Raw genomic sequence first — 19460 nt, forward strand, 5'->3', positions numbered from 1 at the left:
TATATAAATTGCATAAAAGTGAACTTTTTTTCCCCTTTCTTTAGGTTTCAGTTATTTTTAAATATTGTGTGTTTTGTCTTCTTACTGTTTCTAGTGGAATCAACTATGATAAGCCCCTCCCTCCTATTCAAGTCGCGTCCCTCCGAGCAGAACGCATTGCCAAAGAGAAGAAGGTAAGGGTCCCACCTCTGATACACAAATGACTGCAATAATTCCAAAATTAGGCAACAGATGAGGTATGAGCAAAATTGCCTCCTGGGAGCAGTTTGGCAGTACAGTAGATGTTATGAGCAGCTGCACATGGATCATGTACAGGGGTTTAGATAACCAAGGCCCAAAGTGGGACCTTTCCTTGGGTCTGTTGTAACACTCAAACCCATTAAACACTGAGGAGCATCTTTTTGCAGAAGATACTAAAACGTGTAAAAATCTCGTTTTATTTTTGACCATTCTGTAGCCTCATTTCTTATGTTATTCAGAAAGAGCTACTTATCCTTGTTTGTGGATGGTAAGTTGCTTGTTGTGCTATGCCTTAAGCCATAAAACCATGACTGAAGCTTGTAGTTTGAAATGAGTCAGGTTGTGTAACGTGGACTTGGAGAGTGAAGGTGGCTTTGTGCGCTGTCTCTGGTTAGAATTTAAGGGGTTTTGTGGTCAGAATTAAAGAGGTTTTGTCTGTTGCTTTAATTTGCTTTAAAAAAACCACATCTTGCTTGTTCCATGCTTGAAGACTGAAGGTGTTCCTTGCCTTGCAGGCGCTGGCGGAGCAGCAGAGGGCCCAGCAGCAGACGGGCCCGCAGCCCCAGCAGCCCCAGGCAGGCCAGCAGCCCCCCCAGCAGCCCCCCGTGCAGCAGGCCCAGGCCCAGCCACAGCCACAGGCACAGGCACAGGTAGTTCAGCAGCCACAGGCAGTGGTGCAGACTGCAGTCACTACTGTGGCCAACACAGCAGTATTGGTAAGAAAGGGAGAGCTCAGTGCCTCTGATGTAGTAACTTCAGTTCTTCTGTGTGTGCTGTATTTGTGTCGTGCTTCCTCTGGAAAGTGAGAATTTTAGGTCAGTATAGTGAGATAAAAGGTATTTTTTTCTTGTTTTCTTTCCCTGGTTATGCTAGGTATATCCTGGTTTCCTGATTTATTAAGACTGTTTGCACCATTGTAGCAACAGGTCTTGGCATTCTGAGGTGGAGAAACACCATGCAAAGATGATTTTTCCTTTTTCACTTTAGACTTTAATGAAGTCTGAGTGAATAGATTCACACAGTCAATGAGAAGTGTTTTTACAGAGAACTTGCAGAATACAGAGAATAAAAGAGAATGTAGCTGTAAGAACTACTCGGAGCTTAAAAACCGAAGATTTGTTAACCTTTGCAAGGCAAATGAAACGATGCGTCCTACAGGAAATACTGTGGTGGTTTTACTGCAAATTTGTGCAAATTTTTCATGTCTTCCTTTAATCTAGAGTCTGTTTGAATGAATCTGATGACTGGTATGAGGCTTTTGTATTTAGAGCCAAGCCAGTTTGCATAGTGATGTGTGAAGGCAGTGGTGGTTTTCCTTTGCTTGATGAAGGGCAAGAGAACAACAGCTTTTGCAGAAAGACACAGAGGATGTGTTCTGACCCACCAGCATTGCTGTGTATGAAGTGCTCAGGGATGTTCCTGTGTGAGTGGTTGTCTGTGGTGTGCCAGAGTAAGATATTGCTCCCTTCTTCTGCTAACAGGGATGTCCAGTGACCTGTGTTTACCACACACTTGGCTGGTCTACAATTGCTCGTTACTGAGGCAGAAAGCTGATGCACACATTAGTTGTTGTGATCTGTAGAGTCAATGAACAACTGCAGAAATCTGTGTGTTCCACTGCATTTTTCCTATTTTGTCACTTCTGGAATACAGCATTGTGTTAAGCAGCATGGTAGAGTAAACAATGCTCAGTTTCCTTTTATTGTTTTTCTGAACTGTTACCTTCATTGTCTTCTAATTAGGCGGGCACCATTAAAACAGCAGTGACGGGGACGAGCATCCAGACTGGTAAGGAGACTTTGTAATTGGGCATTGGAGGTGATGGGACATTGGGATTTTGACTTTCAGAATCTCACATTTAATTCTGTCGTGCTTTCAGCTACAGTGAGTGGAAATGTCATTGTGAACACTGTTGCTGGGGTCCCTGCTGCTACCTTCCAGCCCATCAATAAACGTCTGGCCTCACCTGTTATACCTGGGACGCTGACTGTGAGTAGATCCTGTCACTAGTTGTGTTCCTGGGTTGATCTGGGTTGCATGTTTTAGCAGCATATCTGTTTTCTTCTTCAGCTTTCCATGTTGTCAGAAATTCTGCTTCTTGCAAATTTCATGTGCATCATGGGGTTCTTCATCAAACCTCTCTCTTACCAAAACATCAGAACACACTGGAATCGTTTATCAGAAAAAAATGCTTGATACTGTTAAAAATGGTTTATAGGCAAGTGCTGCTAAAAGCAATGTATTGTCATTAACATTTTCAGCCTGTAACTGTTTAGTGCTTTATTAATTATGATCTTTATTATTATGTTAATGGTTTAAGACTATGGACGATAAAGCAAAATATTGAAAGGCACTAAAACCAAATGTCTCTAATGGAGTGAAGGATTTAGTAATCAGCCTGTTGGAAAAAGATTTAACCGCATACTGATTTTAAGATGCATCCAAATGGATGTGTTAGACAGATTTGGGCCTTTTTGCATTTTTTCTGTTTGTTTATAAAATTGCTTAGTCCATTGCTAGAAGGTTCCATAGCTGTGTATAAAGCACGGGAATGGAGCAGTAAAGGCTGTGTTCTCTTGCAGACTTCGGGAGGCACCGCCACTGCCCAGGTGGTTCACAGCCAGCCCCGAGCGGCCGCAGCGCCGGCGGCCTCCACCGAGCTGGTGACCATCGCCTCCACCCAGGGTGTCCGTGCCGTGACATCGGTGACAGCTTCAGCCGTGGTCACCACCAACCTAACGCCTGTGCAGACCCAGACAAGGTCTTTGGTGACCCAGGTTACACCGGGTAATGATCCTGTGTTTAGGGATTTTTTCTGGTAGTGCACGAAGGGCCCCAGAATTCCTGTAGGTTGTTTGACCACCGCAGCCCCACAGTACTGGAAGTCTGGAACACAGTTAAACAGGGCTATGATTTTTAACTTGCTTTATTGTTGGTGCTCAGATTACGTTTTTCTCCTGTATTTCTGGATGAAGTGTTGCAATAGAGAGCTTGGCCCGTAGGCATTGCAATTTAAAAATATCATTAACAATCTAGCAGTAAAATATTAGAATTGACTGTCTTGACTAAAAACCATTGTGAAGAAAGGCCTGTGTATTTTATGATCTACTCTGCTTTTACATCATGCTCATGATAATGTGTTCTTATATGTAGTAAATTCACAAAGTGTGCTGAAGCAGAAAAATAAGCATTTAACAGCTCGACTTCTCAGGTGAAATTAATGAACTAAACTGAATGTTGAAAAGTTTTCTTCTGAGCATTTTGTCTTTTCTTTATTCATAGCTACACCAACAGTCCAGCTGTCAGGCAAAACCATCACCCCTGCTCACTTCCAGCTTCTGAGGCAACAGCAGCAGCAGGCTGCTCAGGTGCAGGTCCCACAGATCCAGGCTCAGGCACAAGCCCAATCTCCAGCTCAAATAAAAACTGTAGGGAAATTGTCACAGGTGAGGCAATGCTCATGAAGTAATGTGGCACGTTGCTCTCATTGTTACTGTAAGCTTCCTTAGCAGTGTGTGTTGTGTCCTGTTTTCTTGGGTAGAGTGAGATGTATTTCTCTCTTAAATTTCATCCTACTAAAATGTCATGCAGGCAGTGAGTCTGACAGCACTTTCAATAGTAGAGTAGGGCAGGATGGAAAGCACTTACTGTTACCCACTGTAAGCCATTGTGTAAGAGAGTTGCATTTTAGTTTCTTAATCTTAGCTCTAGTCTGGTACAGAATGTTTCTCCTTTTAAGCGCCTCCATTTTTCTCCTGTAATGTAAATGGTTGGAAACAATGGAAGTGTGTGATTTTTGCAGGAGCAGCTGATCAAGTTGCAGAAGCAGAAGCTGCAGCTCCCCCAGCAGCAGGCAGCACAGCAGACACAGCAAGGGGCACAGCAGCAGACAGCACAAGTGCAAGTGCAGCAGCAGCAGCAAACTCAACAGCTCACTGCTGTGACAGCCCCTCGTCCTGGTGCAGTCCTCACGGGCACTACGGTGACCAACCTGCAAGTGGCTCGCCTGGTGAGTTGGCTTTGACTGGGCAAAAACGGTCTCAAACATTTCTTGGCTGGTTTAAGTGAACTGGGCACTGATCATTCACACTCACAAGTGTCCTTTGCATTGCTTAGGCAGTTCAGAAGGAGCAGCTGTAACATAAACAGCTTTCCATTGCATTTACCAGTTGATACCATCTCTGAATTGTGTCACTGTACAGGAGCCATTACATTTAGAAATATTTACAGCTATCACTTTATAATCACGTGTTATATGCAGCAAATCTCTCTGTGCTGGTACAATAATCTTCATTCCTTACTGCTTAGACTCGTGTTCCTGCTTCCCAGCTCCAAGCACAAGGACAGATCCAGGCCCAAACCCCACAAGCAGCACAGGTTGCTCTGGCAAAGCCTCCAGTGGTGTCTGTTCCAGCTGCTGTTGTGTCATCTGCAGGAGTCACCACACTGCCCGTGACTGTTGCAGGCATTAGTGTTGCCATTGGGCAGCCACAGAAAGCAGCAGGTATGTGAATTTGGAAGTTGGAAATTGGAAGAATTGTATTTCATAGCAGTCCCCTATAGTACAGAAAGATTTTTTTTTTTTTCCCTATAGGAAGATTATTGTTGGAACACAAAGCTAGCTTACTCATGCCCTTTGGTAACAAATTTTCTCCACTGAAAAATCATAGGTCTTAAAATCTGTGGGTTGTTAGTGGTCAAAGCTGTGCAGATGTATAAGTCTGTAAAAAGCAGAATCTGTGTTTACAAACTCTAAGTACGGGGACAAAGCAATAAACTGAAGACTCTTACAGTTGTAATTACTTCTGTAATTTTCAGGAGGCCAGACAGTAGTTGCACAGCCACTGCATGTCCAGCAGCTGCTAAAACTCAAGCACCACCAAGCAGCACAGCAGCAGAAAGCCATCCAGCCCCAGGTTGCACAGGGACAAGCTACTGTGCAGCAAAAGGTACTGTTGTCTGCTCTCCCATTCAGTTATGCAGTGCTTCTGTGGCTGTAAAGCTTTGACTCTGGATTACCCGGACACTCCTAGAGAATCAGTCAGGATTTCTAGGGGTGAATCTTAAGTATATCTAGAGAGAACAGGTTCTCAGGTGTTTCATTTTTTCTGTAAAGCAGTTGGTTGGTTGGTAGTTTTTAGTAAGTGCATTGTTGTGTGAGTGTTGTGTGTAAGAGAGAACCTTTTCATTAAATACTTTAATTCCCAATACTTGTGTAAATGCATGAAAGTTTTCACCTAGTGCTCATTTAGTTATTGCTAATCCTGGGAGAATTTTTTTTTCAATAATTAAATGTAATTAAACTTGCTATCTACATACATATTCTTTAAAATACAGGTATCTTTTATAGTCATTGATGCCTTTTTTTCTCTTCTGCAGATAAATGCTCAACAGGTTACAGTCCAGACCCAACAGCAGACTTCACAGCAGCAAAAAGTAACTTATGCTACACAGCCTGCCATTAAAACACAGTTCTTAACAACTCCAATTTCCCAAACCCAGAAACCAGGTGGAACCCAGCAAGTACAGGCCCAGATTCAGGTACAGGTAACACAGGTTTACACCTTTAAACTGTACTGGCACTGGAGAATTGCAAAGATGACAGGTGAGGTAGAATTCAGCACCCACTCATTTTAATTCTAGTCACACATTCATTTAAATTGACTTTTTAATAAAATTCATTGGTGCGGAATATGCAGTCTTACAGCAGGTCAGAGGAACTATGAGCTGTAAGTTCACCTTTCCTCTTTGAAATAAAATAATTGAGTCACTCCTTTTTGTTAGGCAAGGGATTCCATACTGTGTTTACTAAGGAAAATTCAGCCAGAGATTTTCCTGTTTCTGTGCTGCCTCACAGCCTAATTTCTGGCAGCCAAGAGTAGGTGACAACTCACATATTTTCTTTTCTGTGTAACTGCGTCAGTCTAACCAAGGAAAAAGAAGGGGGTTAGGAATTGGAAGCCTTACTCTTTCAAAAGTATATGCCAGATAATTTAACCCATTAGAACTTGTGTGCTTTTCTTCAATTTTATAGGTAGTTAGGAGGAAATGAGTATGTTGCAGTTAAAATTGAAAATATGTCTTCTCTTCCTCCCCTAGTTAAGTTCTTCAGTTCACGAATCTAAAATGTTTCCCAAACATTCAGCTTCACTGAAAGTGCCAGGCTGCAACTTATCATGAGCAGGCCTTTGGAAAGGTTTTCCCTTGGTAGAAGTTTTGCTAGGTGTGGTGTTTTGCTGCTATCAGCAGCTCTTTATTTTGATCCAATCTTTCTTTATTTCATGTCACTGTAGGTTGCAAAACTCCCACAAGTGGTCCAGCAACAGGCTACTGTTGCCAACATTCAGCAGATGGTTTCAGTTTCCCAACAGGTAGGTTTTGCTTTTGTCAAATACATCGCTAGAAACATGATCCTTAAAGAAGCTCATTTTTTTGAGTGTGTGTATTTTTCACTTTATGTGTGGTATAGGTAGTATTTTTAAAGGATATAACAAGTGCCTTTCTATAAAAATAAGTCTTGAATACTGAATCAGTTGAGGTATATTTTCTAGTCTAAAACTTTGGTAGATGCAGCAATGCTTGTTCATCACTGTAGATAAGCTGAAAAACAGATTTAAAAAAATGTTTTCTAGAGCTGAAAGGATTTTTAAAAATTGGTTTCTGGTGATGTATAGTCAATATAGCAAATAATTGAATTAATGAGCGCCGTCTGAGCTTTTTCTACAAAAACTAGGACAAATTAAAGGTTACAAGTTGTTCTGTTTCAGTTCATAGAGCTGTGCCAAGTGCTCTGTAAAAGTCAGAACAATGAGGTAGCTTTTCCAAATGTGTGCTGGTAACAGACAGGGCTCAGGCAGGAGAAGGTCAGATGGTTTGATTCCCCTCCCCTAATGACCAAACAGTTTAATTAACACTGTTTAGAACAATGTCGTCCAGATCATTAGCAACAGGCGTAACTTAGGCAGTTGATTGGCAGGAATGATTTAACTTTGGAGGGTGGATGAAGTTCTTGCCTTTGGTGCACAAAATTCTGGGCCTTTCGACTCTTAATCTGCCACAGTTTACAGTGCAGTGTTTTAGTGCAGAGTAAAATCTGTGAGTGTTTATCTTGAAGTGGTGTAAGCTGTCTGATAATCACCTCAGATGTCAATGCTTCAAGGGCAAAGTAGACAGCAGGGAGTAGAAACCTCATCAGCCAGCACAAGTTGAGTTGCCCTCTGTAGTCAGGAAGAGCTCCTAGATCATTTTCAGAAGTCATCAGTGGTGGCATAACTCTAGGACTGTTGAAGTCTGTGGCAAAAAGACAAATAGTTTTCCTCCCGTCTACACCAGTGACTTCAGTGGCAGCAGGTTTAGGCCATGATAAATATTTTTAAAACTGGTCTTTATGTGTATATGGCTTTCTTTTTACCTGCTTTTTTAGTGCTTCGCAGTGGATTCCTTTTGGATCATTCAAGAGTTAATTTTTCCCCTGGAGAAGCCCTTGTAGCTTTGTTTGGCTTCTGCATTGGACAAAGTCAGCTGAAGCTGCTTGGATTTCATTACCTTGTTCTCTGAACAAGGAGATGTTGGTTTTTTTTCTCCCTTGCTCTGGGTAGAGCTATGAAAATTAGAGTTCTGAATGGAGTTCGAACTATTCTACCCTAAACTGGCAATAGAGCCTGGCAGCTGTACTCTGAAAGAGTAATGGCAGACACTGGTGGGAAGCCTCAGTGGCTGTATTTATTGTCACAGTATGGGTGCATTTTAACCTTCTTGGTCCTCTGGCTGCCCCTCTGTTCTTTTCTCTGTTCCTTCACTTCTGCAGTACAGGAATTTTTCTGTATGTCTAGTAGGGTTTCTATACCTTTCATCTGCCTTCTGAAGGTATCTGAGAGCATGTCCTTGGATTTGCACTGCAGAGACCTGAGTTACAGGCATCTTGGCTCTTAGTTCTGATTTATAAGGCTCTAGAAAATGTGACAGAATGGTGTTTCTCAATGAAACCACAGAGCCTGTGTTCTCAGAATCTTTGTCTGAGACGTTTGTCAGTAGCAAATACCTAAAGTATAAGTAGGATTCCCTCTGTAGAGCAGAAATGTAATGAATGCTCAGTTTAATGCCAAACTATTCTTTTGTAACTGCCTTTTCATCCTGATGTCTAGGTACAAGCTCAGCCCCAGACTGTGACCCTTTCTCAGACGACAGCAGGTCAACAGCAGGTTCAGGTGATCCCTGCAACCACAGCTACTGCTCAGGTCGTGCAGCAGAAACTGATACAGCAGCAGGTGGTGACCACAGCATCTCCCCAGGTTCAGGCTCCAGGTGTACAGAACCCAGCCCAGACACCAGCAACACCTGAAGCCCAGAGTCAGCAAGCAAAAGTACAAATGAGGACACCAACTGTCAGATTAAAGGCACCTACTAAACCAAGTTGAACTGTTGCAATAACAGGGAAACACAGTATTTTGTGTTTGCTGAGACAAGTGAGAAGCTACTCCAAACATCCAAATGAAGACAAAACGCCTCTATTTTTTTTTTTTTTTTTTGTAGCAGAAGGTTTCTTGCTGGTGAACATTTAAACATGGAAACTCACATGTAACTTCAGTGTATTAGCAACTGTTTAGCACTCAAACTCTGTACAAGATGCATTCTGCCTGTGTTCTCTGTGCTCATTCAAACCAGATAAAGTAAGCATTACTTAGGTTTAAATTCTGCCCAGCTTCTCAAAAGTGGAATGGTGATCTGCCATAAATGTCAGTAAAATCCACCTGTGTTAGAATGCCACACCTGCCTGTGGGAATATGCAGCTCCTTGCTGTAGTTCAGTGTGTGCTCAGTACCCACAGTGAAGCCACACAAAGAACCAGGTGTGGCTGATACAGCACGGTATTTTCCATCTGTACAAAAGCTCTGTGTTGCTTTTCCCTGGGGTAAATACTCCTGGAAGATCTAATACAGACTTGAAGTGCTCCCTGCAAAGTTTAGCCAGTAAATGTGAAAACCTGTAAGTATATGTAATTAAAAACGAAAAACAAGTTTCATTCTCCATTTTTGTAAGTCTTTTAAAATGTTTGTTAGTAGTTTTTGTGTACAGTTTACTGAATCACCCAACCTGTGTGCTCATTCTCATACTTCACTTTAAAATATGGATATTTTAGGCATGAGCTGAGTAAATACTGTGTTGATAGTAGATGTGTATTAAAGTGTAGCCCATTTTTTTTTTGTAAAAGAGTTGTTCAGTAGATACAGCTAAACAGATGATCCATAGCTGTTTCTCATGGGACTTCTGTCACAAAAATTCTCCAGCTGATAAAATCGAATCTCTCAGTTTCATTCTGCTCTTGCAACATGTTTAAATGTTCAGTACTTTTTACACGGCTTTCAGCTTGGGGGGTGGGGGGCTGGGGGAAGGGGAGAATAGTGAAATTAAATCTAAGACTTAATTCTTCAACTGTGTAAAGAGTAAGATCTAACTTTTGTACTATTCTTTTACTAAAGCTAACAATGAATGTATCTTCAGGTGGGTATTTTGGATGTGAATAGAGCGTGGCCTCTTCCTCCAAATCAGTTTGCCTTATTGTTACAGAGAAAAAAAAAGCAAAAAGCTGCATAGAACTGTGGGGGGTTTCTTTACTTTTCTTGCATACAATGAATAACAGACTTTGCAAACAGCACTGAGTGAGGAATCAAAAAGCCCATGGTGGCTGGAAGGGATTTATTTTACTTTGGCCATAAAACTGCACAACATGTAAAATCCAGACAAAATTACAACATTCCTTTTCTGAAATGGTTTTAAAGTTATTTTTCCATTCTGTGATCTTTTTACTCTTTTACGAGGGGAGCCTCTTTAAGGGCAAGAAAAGCATATATTTAGTTTTTACCTCTGTATGTCCACACTTGGTACTTGGCAATACACATGGCTTAAACAAGAAAGAATTCTCAGCCAGCTCCTCTGCATTAGTTGTGATAGGTACAGCCCGTTCTGTTCAGATCACAAATGTAAACATTGGCTCAGGCAGCGTTCCTGTTTTTTTTTTTTTTTTATTTTATACCTCTGTTGTCCTGCATCCTTTTATTCTCTGTCAACAAATACAAGGGCATTTTGATTTTTTTTAAGCTGTTTTTGCATGCAGTAGTATTCCCCTGACCCTGCTAACCACTGGCGTGTGCCATCCCCTAAACTTTACGGCCAGCCAGGGAGCTGGCATTGCTGGCAGTGGAGTAGTTTAAAATGCAAAGCAAATGCAGTGGTAATGGATAGTGACACTGTGTACAGTATAGCCTTGCTCATCCAAAAATATTGCTTAGTTAGCCCCAGTTTTACTTTTAAGTGTTTAGCTTTTATGATGTGCATGAAAGTCGGGGTGGGGGGGAACAGATCCAGCAGTGGGAGAGCTGTTGGCTGCATCGTTGTACTGGTCTGATTTGGTGTCTAAAGAGGCGATTGTTTCTTGTTTAGGTCAGTTGATGAAGATAAAAAGTCACCTTTTTTTTTTCTTCTAATTACTTTTTTTTTCCTTTCGATGTGTCTTTCTCCCAGGAGTGTGTTAGGAAGTCAACCTGTACATAAGTGATGAGCATTTGTACTCGACCCAGTAGGATGATAAGGAATAGTGCTGTATCCTACCTGAAGGTGTAATAAAGTGTACATTTTTATACCGCCGCCTCGTCCTGCCTTCTGTCCCGGGGGAGAAGGGCGGGTTGGGCCGGGTTACCCCGCGGGGCGGGCGGTGGTGGGTGGGAGGACGGACCCATCCCGGCCCCGGTCCCGCCTGCGGGCGGGGCGGCCGCGGCTCCTCCTCTCTCCTCTCGCCGCCCGCCTCAGCATGGCGCGGGAGGCCGCGCTCGCCGCCTGCCTGGAGGCCGTGCTGGGCAGCCGCTCCAGCGCCAACCGCGTCTTCGAGCTCCTGGAGCCGCTGGCGGTGCGGGCCGGGCCGGGCCGGGCGGGGGGAGCGCGCTGAGGGAGGGCAGCGGGGCCGGGCCGCCGCTCTGACACGCTGTTCCCCAGGGCCAGGAGGAGCCGGAGGACATCGTGAGCGCCGCCAGGACCTGCAGCCGGCTGTTCGGGGCGCTGCTGGAGCGGCGGGAGCTGTTCGTGGGGCCGCTGCCGGACCAGGACGCCTCTCTGGCCGGTGAGCACGGAGCGGGGCCCCGCGGCGCTGCCCGGGACAGGGGCGGCCCCGCCCGAGCCCAGCCTGTCGGTGTGTGTCTGTCTCTCACAGAGAACTACAGCGCCGAGGACAAGTACAGGATATGGATGAGGCACCGCTACAGGGACTGCGTGGGCTGCCTGGGGGAGCTCATGGGGCACGACGCATTCCAGGTCAAGGTAAGTCCTGAGCCCGCTGCTGACCCACGGCTTCACGGCGGGGGCGGTTCCTTGAGGTTATCGCCCCAAATTTCAGTGTGGGTGAACGGGCAGTGCTGTAAGACAGCCCTGGTGCTCTGGCTCACCAGCTGCCAGCATGCAGCTTTCTCAGGGAATAATAGTTCATTCTTCCTCCTTTTGAAAGTTGCCTCCTTTCGGTCTGCCCCTTGGTGTCCTTGTTTAGGTGGGTTTTTTTGGTGATGTTGCTTTTTTTTTTTAAAGGAGTTGGCACTCTGCACGCTCATGAAGTTTATCGAGTTGGAGGCACAATATCCATTGATCAAAATAGAGTGGAAGGGAACTTTAACTTTTCCTTGTGACCTTCTTAAGGTAAGCTGCAGAACTGAAAAGTCCCTTCTGTCAGTGACCTGATGGTACATGAACTCATGTCCCCTCAACCATCTCACTCTCTGCTCCAGTGGGGTAAGAGACTGACTTGTTGCTTTCCTTTCCAAATCCTTTGTTAGGTAGTTGTTGATGGTTTGCTTCCCATCCACGAGGACGCCTCACTCCTGATCTCCCGCTTTCAGGAGTACATGGAGTACGACGATGTGCGGTACTTTGTCATGAAGGCTGTCACTGCCAGCATTGGGCAAGTCATGCAAAAGACAAAGGAGGTAACAAATTGGTACTGGTCAAGTGGCTCTGGATGAGCTGCTCTGGGTTGTGTATCCTGTGGGTGAAGCAAGGTGGGATTAGTGGTATATGGAAATATTTGGAAGCCAGAGAAAGGAATGTGCCCATTGAAGGCGTTGATTTTTCTTCTTGTGTGTGTCAGTATGCCAAGACTGGCTTTACTCTGAAACTGAAAGTATTTCAAGACACATACTGTTGTTCTTTCTGGTCTAAGCTGTAGCTTCTGTTTTACCCAAATCTCTACAGCTTGGGTGACACACAGAGAACTTTTAATTCTCTTTACTCTGGTGCAGAGGAAGAATCTGTTTCCTTTACTGGATCCACCAGTTTTGTCAAACCAGAATTAGTACAGAGACAGGTTTTGTGTTGAAGAAACAAGTAATACTGAGTTAAATGCAGCAATAGAGAATATACCAGCATGTAGTTCAGTCATCAACACTTTCCCTTTCTCTTTCCTAAATATATCCAGTACTTGGAAACAGGGCAATATTGAAGCCCAGCATCCTGCTGTCTGTTGTGGAACTTGCTTCATGTTTGTTAATATGCTTTTTTCTCAGAGGCCGCTGCCTTTTTACCAGCAGAACGTATTTTCCCTCATCTCACCCATTAACATGCCAAACAAAGAGTCTGAGATGGTCAAATTTATGGTCAAGCAAGGTTAGTAAACTCTGCATGATGAACTGTGTGTGAAAAGGAAAATCAGGTTTAAGATTTTTAGTGTGTAAATTTATTATTGTTTGCTGATGAAGAGTATCTGCTCTTTGATCACTTGATTCTAAAGTGTTAAAAATCCACATTACTCAGTCTACAGAGGGGTCTGTCATGTAAAAAGATAAGTACTTCAGCCAAAGCTTTTAGCATAAATAAAGGTCATCTTAATTTTTTAAACATCCATTTCATGTTCAACATCTGTTTTCCCTTTCTTCTTAGATAACCGTGAGGAGTTGAAACTTTCAAAGCTGCAGGTAACTGTTCCTTTGGTGCATTAGAAGTGAAATTTTATCTGCTTGAAATAGAGCTTTGTCTACAGCAGTGTGTTTAACTGTGTTTGCAATTCTGTTTTAAGGCACACAGGCAGGTGTTTGAAAGAATGTGGCTGACTTTTTTGAAGCACAAGGTGAGTGTTACTTCTGCCACTGATCTGCATCACTCTTTAAGGATTGCTGCTCTCTAGCAATTGTGTCCAGCCTTGCACGGAGCTGCTGGTAGGACCCCAGTTTTGAATGTTGGATGAGAACGTCCCAGTGATCATTTCACTCTGCCAAGAAACACAACCTCATATTTGGCCTGTTTCTTTCCTTACTCTCATCCTTTTTTCCCCACCTTTAGCATGTGTGCCCATAAGGGTGATCTGCAGCATAACAATGTCTGCTCACAAGCTGAAGCTTCCCCAGCCTTTCTCCTGGTGATTTTCCCCATCTGAGTGATGACACTGCTACTTGTGAGCACCTGCTTCTTGAATGAACTTAAGTTGGTGTCACTTGTAAACTCTCCCATTTGGGAACTGCTGCTGCAAGCTGTTCTGTATTGTCCTGGCATGTTCCCTTCTGCTTGTGCATTGTCTTTTTAGCCACAGGTTGCTGCTGCTCTCCGAGTTCTCCCTGCAGTGCTTGTTTCACTGTGTGGCTTTGTCCTTCACAGCTGCCCACTGGCCTTTACAAAAAGGTTCTTGTCATTCTGCATGACTCTGTCCTGCCTTACATGAACGAGCCCACTCTCATGATGGACTTCCTGACAGTGGCTTATGGCATAGGTGAGTGAGAACAGCCTTTTATCCTTTGTGGTACCTGCAGTATGGGACAGATGGACTTGGAAGCTCTGCTGGATGCAGCACCATGGCCTGGATGATGGAATATGTGTACTTTGGGCTGGGATGGAGCTAAGGAACTAGGGTGAACTCCATTGTCTCTGAAAGTGAGATGATTTTACCTGTGTTTGTCAATGTGATTGCTCCTTGTGTATAAGGAAAATCATATTTAAGGCTTTGGGAAGAGTAGAATACTGGAGTGATTTATTTTAAATATAGAGTTCAGCCAGTGCTGCTGATATCTGGGCTGCATCCACAGGTTCCTACAGAAATGTCCTTTCTGAGCAGACCTTTGCCTCCCCAGTGTGGCTTTGTTGAGGAATTGAAACAGCACATTCATGTGTCTCAGTCATTGAACATTTGTTCTGCCAAGCTACAGATTAATCTTTGTAAGAAACTTGGGAGCCTCTGTAAGGGTGTAGATGGAATTGTTTCACCTTCCAGCCATCACACTGGCTCTAATTTCAGGTACTCAGTTTTGTGTTCCTTCTGGTAAGATTTTATTATATAAAAAACTTGAGAATGATTTTTTTTTTCTACTTATTTTTATTGTGTTGTTATCTGCCTGCTTTCTTACAGGTGGAGCAATCAGTCTTCTAGCCCTAAATGGGTTATTTATTCTGATTCATCAGCATAATCTGTAAGTAAAAAGAGCATTTTGTTTAAAGCAACATGGGTTTATGTCTTTATGTAAGAGGAACTGAAATGGATTCACCACACCTTCAGGCTTTGAAATTCCCCCATGAGAAAGCCAAACTGCACAAGAGGCTCAGCTGTTTGGATGCTGAGCTTTTTTGGCTGTGTGATTTCTTTTACAACTGAACCTAAATATCCTCTTCTCTAGACTGTGGTTGCTCAGCACTTAGAAATCGATTTCCATTGATCTGATTACAGAGTGAAGCCATAGTCTTTGGTGTCCCTTTCACTGCATCCTGTACCACTTGTGGTCGGTGGACATGGCTTCACCCCCTGAAGATGGCTGGGCACTGCAAGAGCCATAAATTCACCTTGCAGTTTGTTTTCAAGTGGTGACTGTAGAGCGAAGCCTAAGAGAGCTAAACAGAGCACAGCAGTGGGCTGGGATGGGCTTAATGAAAGCACAAAAACATTGAGACACAGTTCCTCTGTACATCACTAATGGATGTTGTATTTTTCCTTTTTTTTCAACAGGGAGTATCCTGACTTTTACAAGAAGCTGTACAGTCTGTTAGACCCTTCCATCTATCACGTGAAGTACCGAGCTCGCTTTTTCCACCTGACTGATCTGTTTTTGTCTTCATCGTAAGTAGCATCTTTATTATGTATGCTCACATATTTTCCTCCTGCTTTTCTGTTCTTGAACAGTCTTCCACATGTCTGGGTATAATGTATTCAGTGTGCCTGCTGCATTAGATACATTTTTACAGAGAAAACTGAATCCAAGAGTGTTACTTAGTGGCGTGTAATTTTTCATGTGCTATTTTTGAAGATTTGCCTCACAGCCATAGATTTTCAGAAAGGAAGAATTGCAGTTAGTTATCAGAGTTTGAGCTGCAAGGGCTTATGGATGTGTTTTTGATCTCTGTTCCACTTTGGCTGGAAGTTACGAATTTGCTGTCTTGTCTTTGTAAATATGGAAAAGTAAAATTTGCAGGCTTTTTATAGACTACAAAGCTGTTGATAAATGGATGACTTTTTGCAGACATAAAGCACTGAAATGTGAAGTGTTTGACAGCCTGTCTTGATGCTGTCAGTTCATTGTACACAGGGAAGAAACTGGGTAGTCAGCTGTTCATACAGTTGCCATCATATGTTATAAAATAAGCCAACAATAACACAGCACTAGGCACTTAATATCCAACCCCTTGTATTCCTGGTGTCCTTTGGAGAGTGACAAGACCTGTGGGGTGACTTTGTTGAACCTTGCAGGTGTAGTGAAGTCTGAGTGACTGAAAATTGTCGTCTTTTGTCCTGACTCTTCTGACGTGAAGAAGGTGCCTAAATGAGCTGATTGCTGTTAGAAATTTGCATTTTTACCATCGGGGGTGGGGGAGGGGGAAAGAATTATGCTGCACATTTACACTGCACAGCAGCTTTATGTTCCCATTAACAGCTGCAGTGCTTGGAAGTGTTATGTAAATTTAACACCATGGCCTGTATATTAATTAAACTCACAAAACAATGGCAGAAGACTATAACTAAGGTTGCCTGGCCAAGCACTCAGAAGTTTATAAAAGGACTGAATAAAGTTTGCCATGAGAATGGACTGTGCTTGGCACAATGGTACCACATGTCAGGATTGAATCTCACAGTGATCTGAGATTATTCATGCATTGAATGTAAATTCCCCCAAAAATTTGTTCCAGAGAGCACACAAGACCCTATACTGCTGCTTGAAAGCAAGATTCCTAAAGCTTCTCTTTAGTCCATAGCAAAAAAAGTCTGAAGAGCCCCCTGATCTGTAAGCTGACATGCTGTTAGGGTGGCTGAGGCTGCTGGCTCCCTGCCAGGACTTTAACAGGCTGCTCCCTCCTGTGCCTTGTCCCCAGCCACTTGCCAGCGTACCTGGTGGCGGCGTTCATCAAGCGGCTGGCCCGGCTGGCCCTCACGGCCCCTCCCGAGGCTCTCCTCATGATCATCCCCTTCATCTGTAACCTCTTCCGGAGGCACCCCGCCTGCAGGGTGCTGGTGCACAGACCAGGAGGGCCAGCAGGTAAGAGGGGAGTTGTGTTATGCCTTTAGACAGCATAAAGAGCAGCATTCCTGTGGAGGAAGAGAGGAGATCCCAATTCTGAGGTTTGGAAGGATCCCTCTGTCCTGTCCCTTGAGTTTGTGGAAGCTCCTGCTGTAAGTTCAAGGCTATTCCAAATGCCCTACTTCCTATGCTCCTTAAAAGTAACATGGTTCTGTAGTGCTGCCAGCAGTGACTCTTGGGTTGTGCTGGGATGTGTCAGCTTCTTCCTGGACCATAAAAGACTTGGGAAGGAGCAGCTCTGACTGCAGCACTGGTCCTCTGTTCCCTTTGGGTTTACATTCATCACACAGGAGGTATTAGCTCTGTATCTCCTATTTCCTTAGATATGTCAGAAGATCCATATGTTATGGAGGAGGAGGAGCCGTCTCAAAGCAGGGCTTTGGAGAGCTCTCTCTGGGAGATTCAGGTATGTCGTCCCAAAATGAGCATCTGGGTCTGGTATGGGTCTCTTCCACTCTTGCTGCTTCCTTGACACGTGTTGGCAGTGGGCAGCCCCTCTCATAAGAACCTGCTTGACATATGTGTTGCAAATGAGATGAGTTCTTTTACTGTGCATCTTTTTCTGTCCTAGCAAAGGATTCCGTACACTGGAGAAATTGTACATGCTAATTAGTGGGGGGCTTGTGAGCACACATTTGAGCTTGCAGTTCGCAGCTGAAACAGACTAAATAGCTGTAGATGCACCAGGCTTCTCATTTGCTTGGGAAGGGAGAGAGGAACTTGCTAAGCACTGATGGAAGTAGAGCCAGGTTATCCTGTAGAAATGGATGAGGGGGGTGCGTAGGGGGCTGAAGCAGCAACAAGAATGATTGCAGGAGCTGGAATCCTGGGGAGCTGGAGCTTGGATGTGGCATGAGAGCCCTGTGAGGTAGCAGAATTGGGTTATGCAGTGTAGGCATGCCCTGTGGATGAATTTGTCTTGAGCTGCATGTGACCGTGTGAGAGGAGCCTTTGACATATTTGAAAGATGCCTGAAATGAGGATTTCTTGAAGCTCTGTACTAGCACATTACAGCGAACTTGGCTCTGATGGAATTTGGTGTTCACCAAAGATCTGACCAACAAGGGGCAGACACCTGTGTGGGAATGCAGATTGGGTGTGTGTTACCCTGCACTTAGATTATCTCCTGTTTGTCTTGCTTCCTCAGTCTCTCCAGAGCCATTATCACCCAGATGTGGCCAAGGCAGCTGCTGTCCTGAACCAGTCCCTGTCGGAAATGGAGGATGACATATCAGGGCTCCTGGAGCTCTCAGCTTATGAGGTAATGCTGCTGTGCCTTTGTGAATGACTGGAACCAGAGAAAAGGAGATTCTGGAGGCAGCAGCCATGTCCTGTTCATCTGCCTTGCTGCTGGAGAGGGAGCTACACTGATGTGGTTACCCAGAACCAGGGCAAACCAGGAAAATGATCTGTTAAATAATATAGCATGAGCAACAGTGGTGATAGGGCTGGCTTTTGTTTGAAGGGTTTGTTTGCTGGATGTTTTTAGTCTTTAGAGTAAGCAGTCTTACCAGGGTGAAGAGCTTGTACTGAGTTTTGACAATATTTTCTGGTTTTTATTTTGTAGCTTTTTGATAAAGAAGTAAAGAAAAACGCTGTTGATGTGCCCCTGGAGTTTGAACAAGTACGAGGTTTGTTTGGGAAGAAAAATGATATTTTTGCAGAGCACTTCAGTTTAGACTGATGCCATATCTTATCAGAACACATCTGCCAGCAGTCGGATCTTAGGGACATGCACAAAGCTCCCATGTGCTCAGCAGCCCTTCCCTGTGAGGAGAGCTGGACTGCCTGGCAGAGCTGCAGCTGTCTTCAGTGACCCTTGCCACTGCCCCTGGATGGACTTTGGTGTGTTTCTCACACTTGCATACTGCCACCTGGTATTTGGAAGGGATTTTTCCTCAGAGCAGGGGTTTATGGACTTGTTCCTGACTGGGATCCCAGCCCTTCCCCCAGAACTGATGGTGTTGGCTCTGACCAGGGGCTGCATCAACAGACATCTCACTGCTGTTCCATGGGACTGAGGGAAATTGCAGTCTCTGACTGCCCTTATTTTTCAGATGTGTTACTCTTACATGAGAGCTGACATCCTTTTTGTAATAAATGTCTTCAATACATAAGTGTAAACACCTGATGTATTATAATTATATTTTTATATGCATTTTTAAACTCATCTTTAGAGGGATGTTTATCTTCCTTTTACTCAGCACTCCCACGTTCAAGGCGTTGAAACTGGTTTGTCTAACAACTCAGGGGTGCTCAGTAAATCCATCTATGAAATGCTGCTGGTGTTCCTTCATGTACATCCGTCTCATGCTCTAAGATTGCTGGATTCCAAAAGCTCGTGAGCTTTGGAAGTGAACATAATCCTGGTGCCTGCTGTAGCCAGGGAGGCCAGCTGATGTGCAGTGGGAGGCTAATCCTTGAGTTTTGCTTCAGAATGATAAGCAGCTTGGTGTGGTTTTGCTTGCAGCCTGCACGTGTTTTAGGAGCTCTGGCCAGAGTGTATCCAGGGGCTAATGACTTTTTAACTCCACTGTTACTGGATGCTTTTGTTAATTTGGATTTTTCATGCACTCCAGAAGTCATGCAAAAATTCCATTTGATTGGGTTCCCCCCAAGGTTTTAAGTTTGGGATAAACTCATTATTAACAACACAGACAAACTCATTTTCAAAAACTTAATGTTACCTCTTTA

General features: G+C 43.9%; 2 protein-coding genes across 18 annotated transcripts in view; both read left to right on the forward strand.

Annotated features, from left to right (window-relative positions):
* Nucleotides 1–10877, forward strand: part of EP400 (E1A binding protein p400) — a 57822-nt gene extending 46945 nt beyond the window's left edge. For 16 of the 17 annotated variants that reach the window (XM_082293355.1, XM_082293354.1, XM_082293346.1 and 13 more), the window contains 12 exons: nt 95–173; nt 756–956; nt 1983–2028; nt 2120–2229; nt 2823–3027; nt 3523–3686; nt 4043–4249; nt 4549–4744; nt 5059–5189; nt 5620–5781; nt 6534–6611; nt 8385–10877. In XM_082293355.1, the coding sequence (XP_082149481.1) occupies nt 95–173; nt 756–956; nt 1983–2028; nt 2120–2229; nt 2823–3027; nt 3523–3686; nt 4043–4249; nt 4549–4744; nt 5059–5189; nt 5620–5781; nt 6534–6611; nt 8385–8657 (1852 nt within the window). In that variant the 3' untranslated portion in view covers nt 8658–10877. The remainder of the gene's footprint in view (nt 1–94; nt 174–755; nt 957–1982; nt 2029–2119; nt 2230–2822; nt 3028–3522; nt 3687–4042; nt 4250–4548; nt 4745–5058; nt 5190–5619; nt 5782–6533; nt 6612–8384) is intronic. The other variant, XM_082293350.1, reaches the window with a different exon arrangement.
* A 164-nt stretch (nt 10878–11041) lies between these two features.
* On the forward strand, nt 11042–19047 carry NOC4L (nucleolar complex associated 4 homolog). The gene is made up of 15 exons (XM_082293280.1): nt 11042–11143; nt 11230–11353; nt 11444–11550; nt 11812–11919; nt 12057–12206; nt 12783–12882; nt 13156–13190; nt 13292–13342; nt 13867–13978; nt 14612–14672; nt 15203–15313; nt 16561–16724; nt 17090–17172; nt 17914–18027; nt 18334–19047. Exons 1-15 carry the CDS (start codon nt 11048–11050, stop codon nt 18448–18450), a joined length of 1533 nt encoding a protein of 510 aa, XP_082149406.1. The 5' UTR covers nt 11042–11047; the 3' UTR covers nt 18451–19047.
* Nucleotides 19048–19460: the final 413 nt, after the last annotated feature.

Source organism: Coloeus monedula (genome assembly GCF_965178545.1).
Source record: "Coloeus monedula genome assembly, chromosome: 18".
In the NCBI taxonomy this organism is placed as follows: domain Eukaryota; kingdom Metazoa; phylum Chordata; class Aves; order Passeriformes; family Corvidae; genus Coloeus; species Coloeus monedula.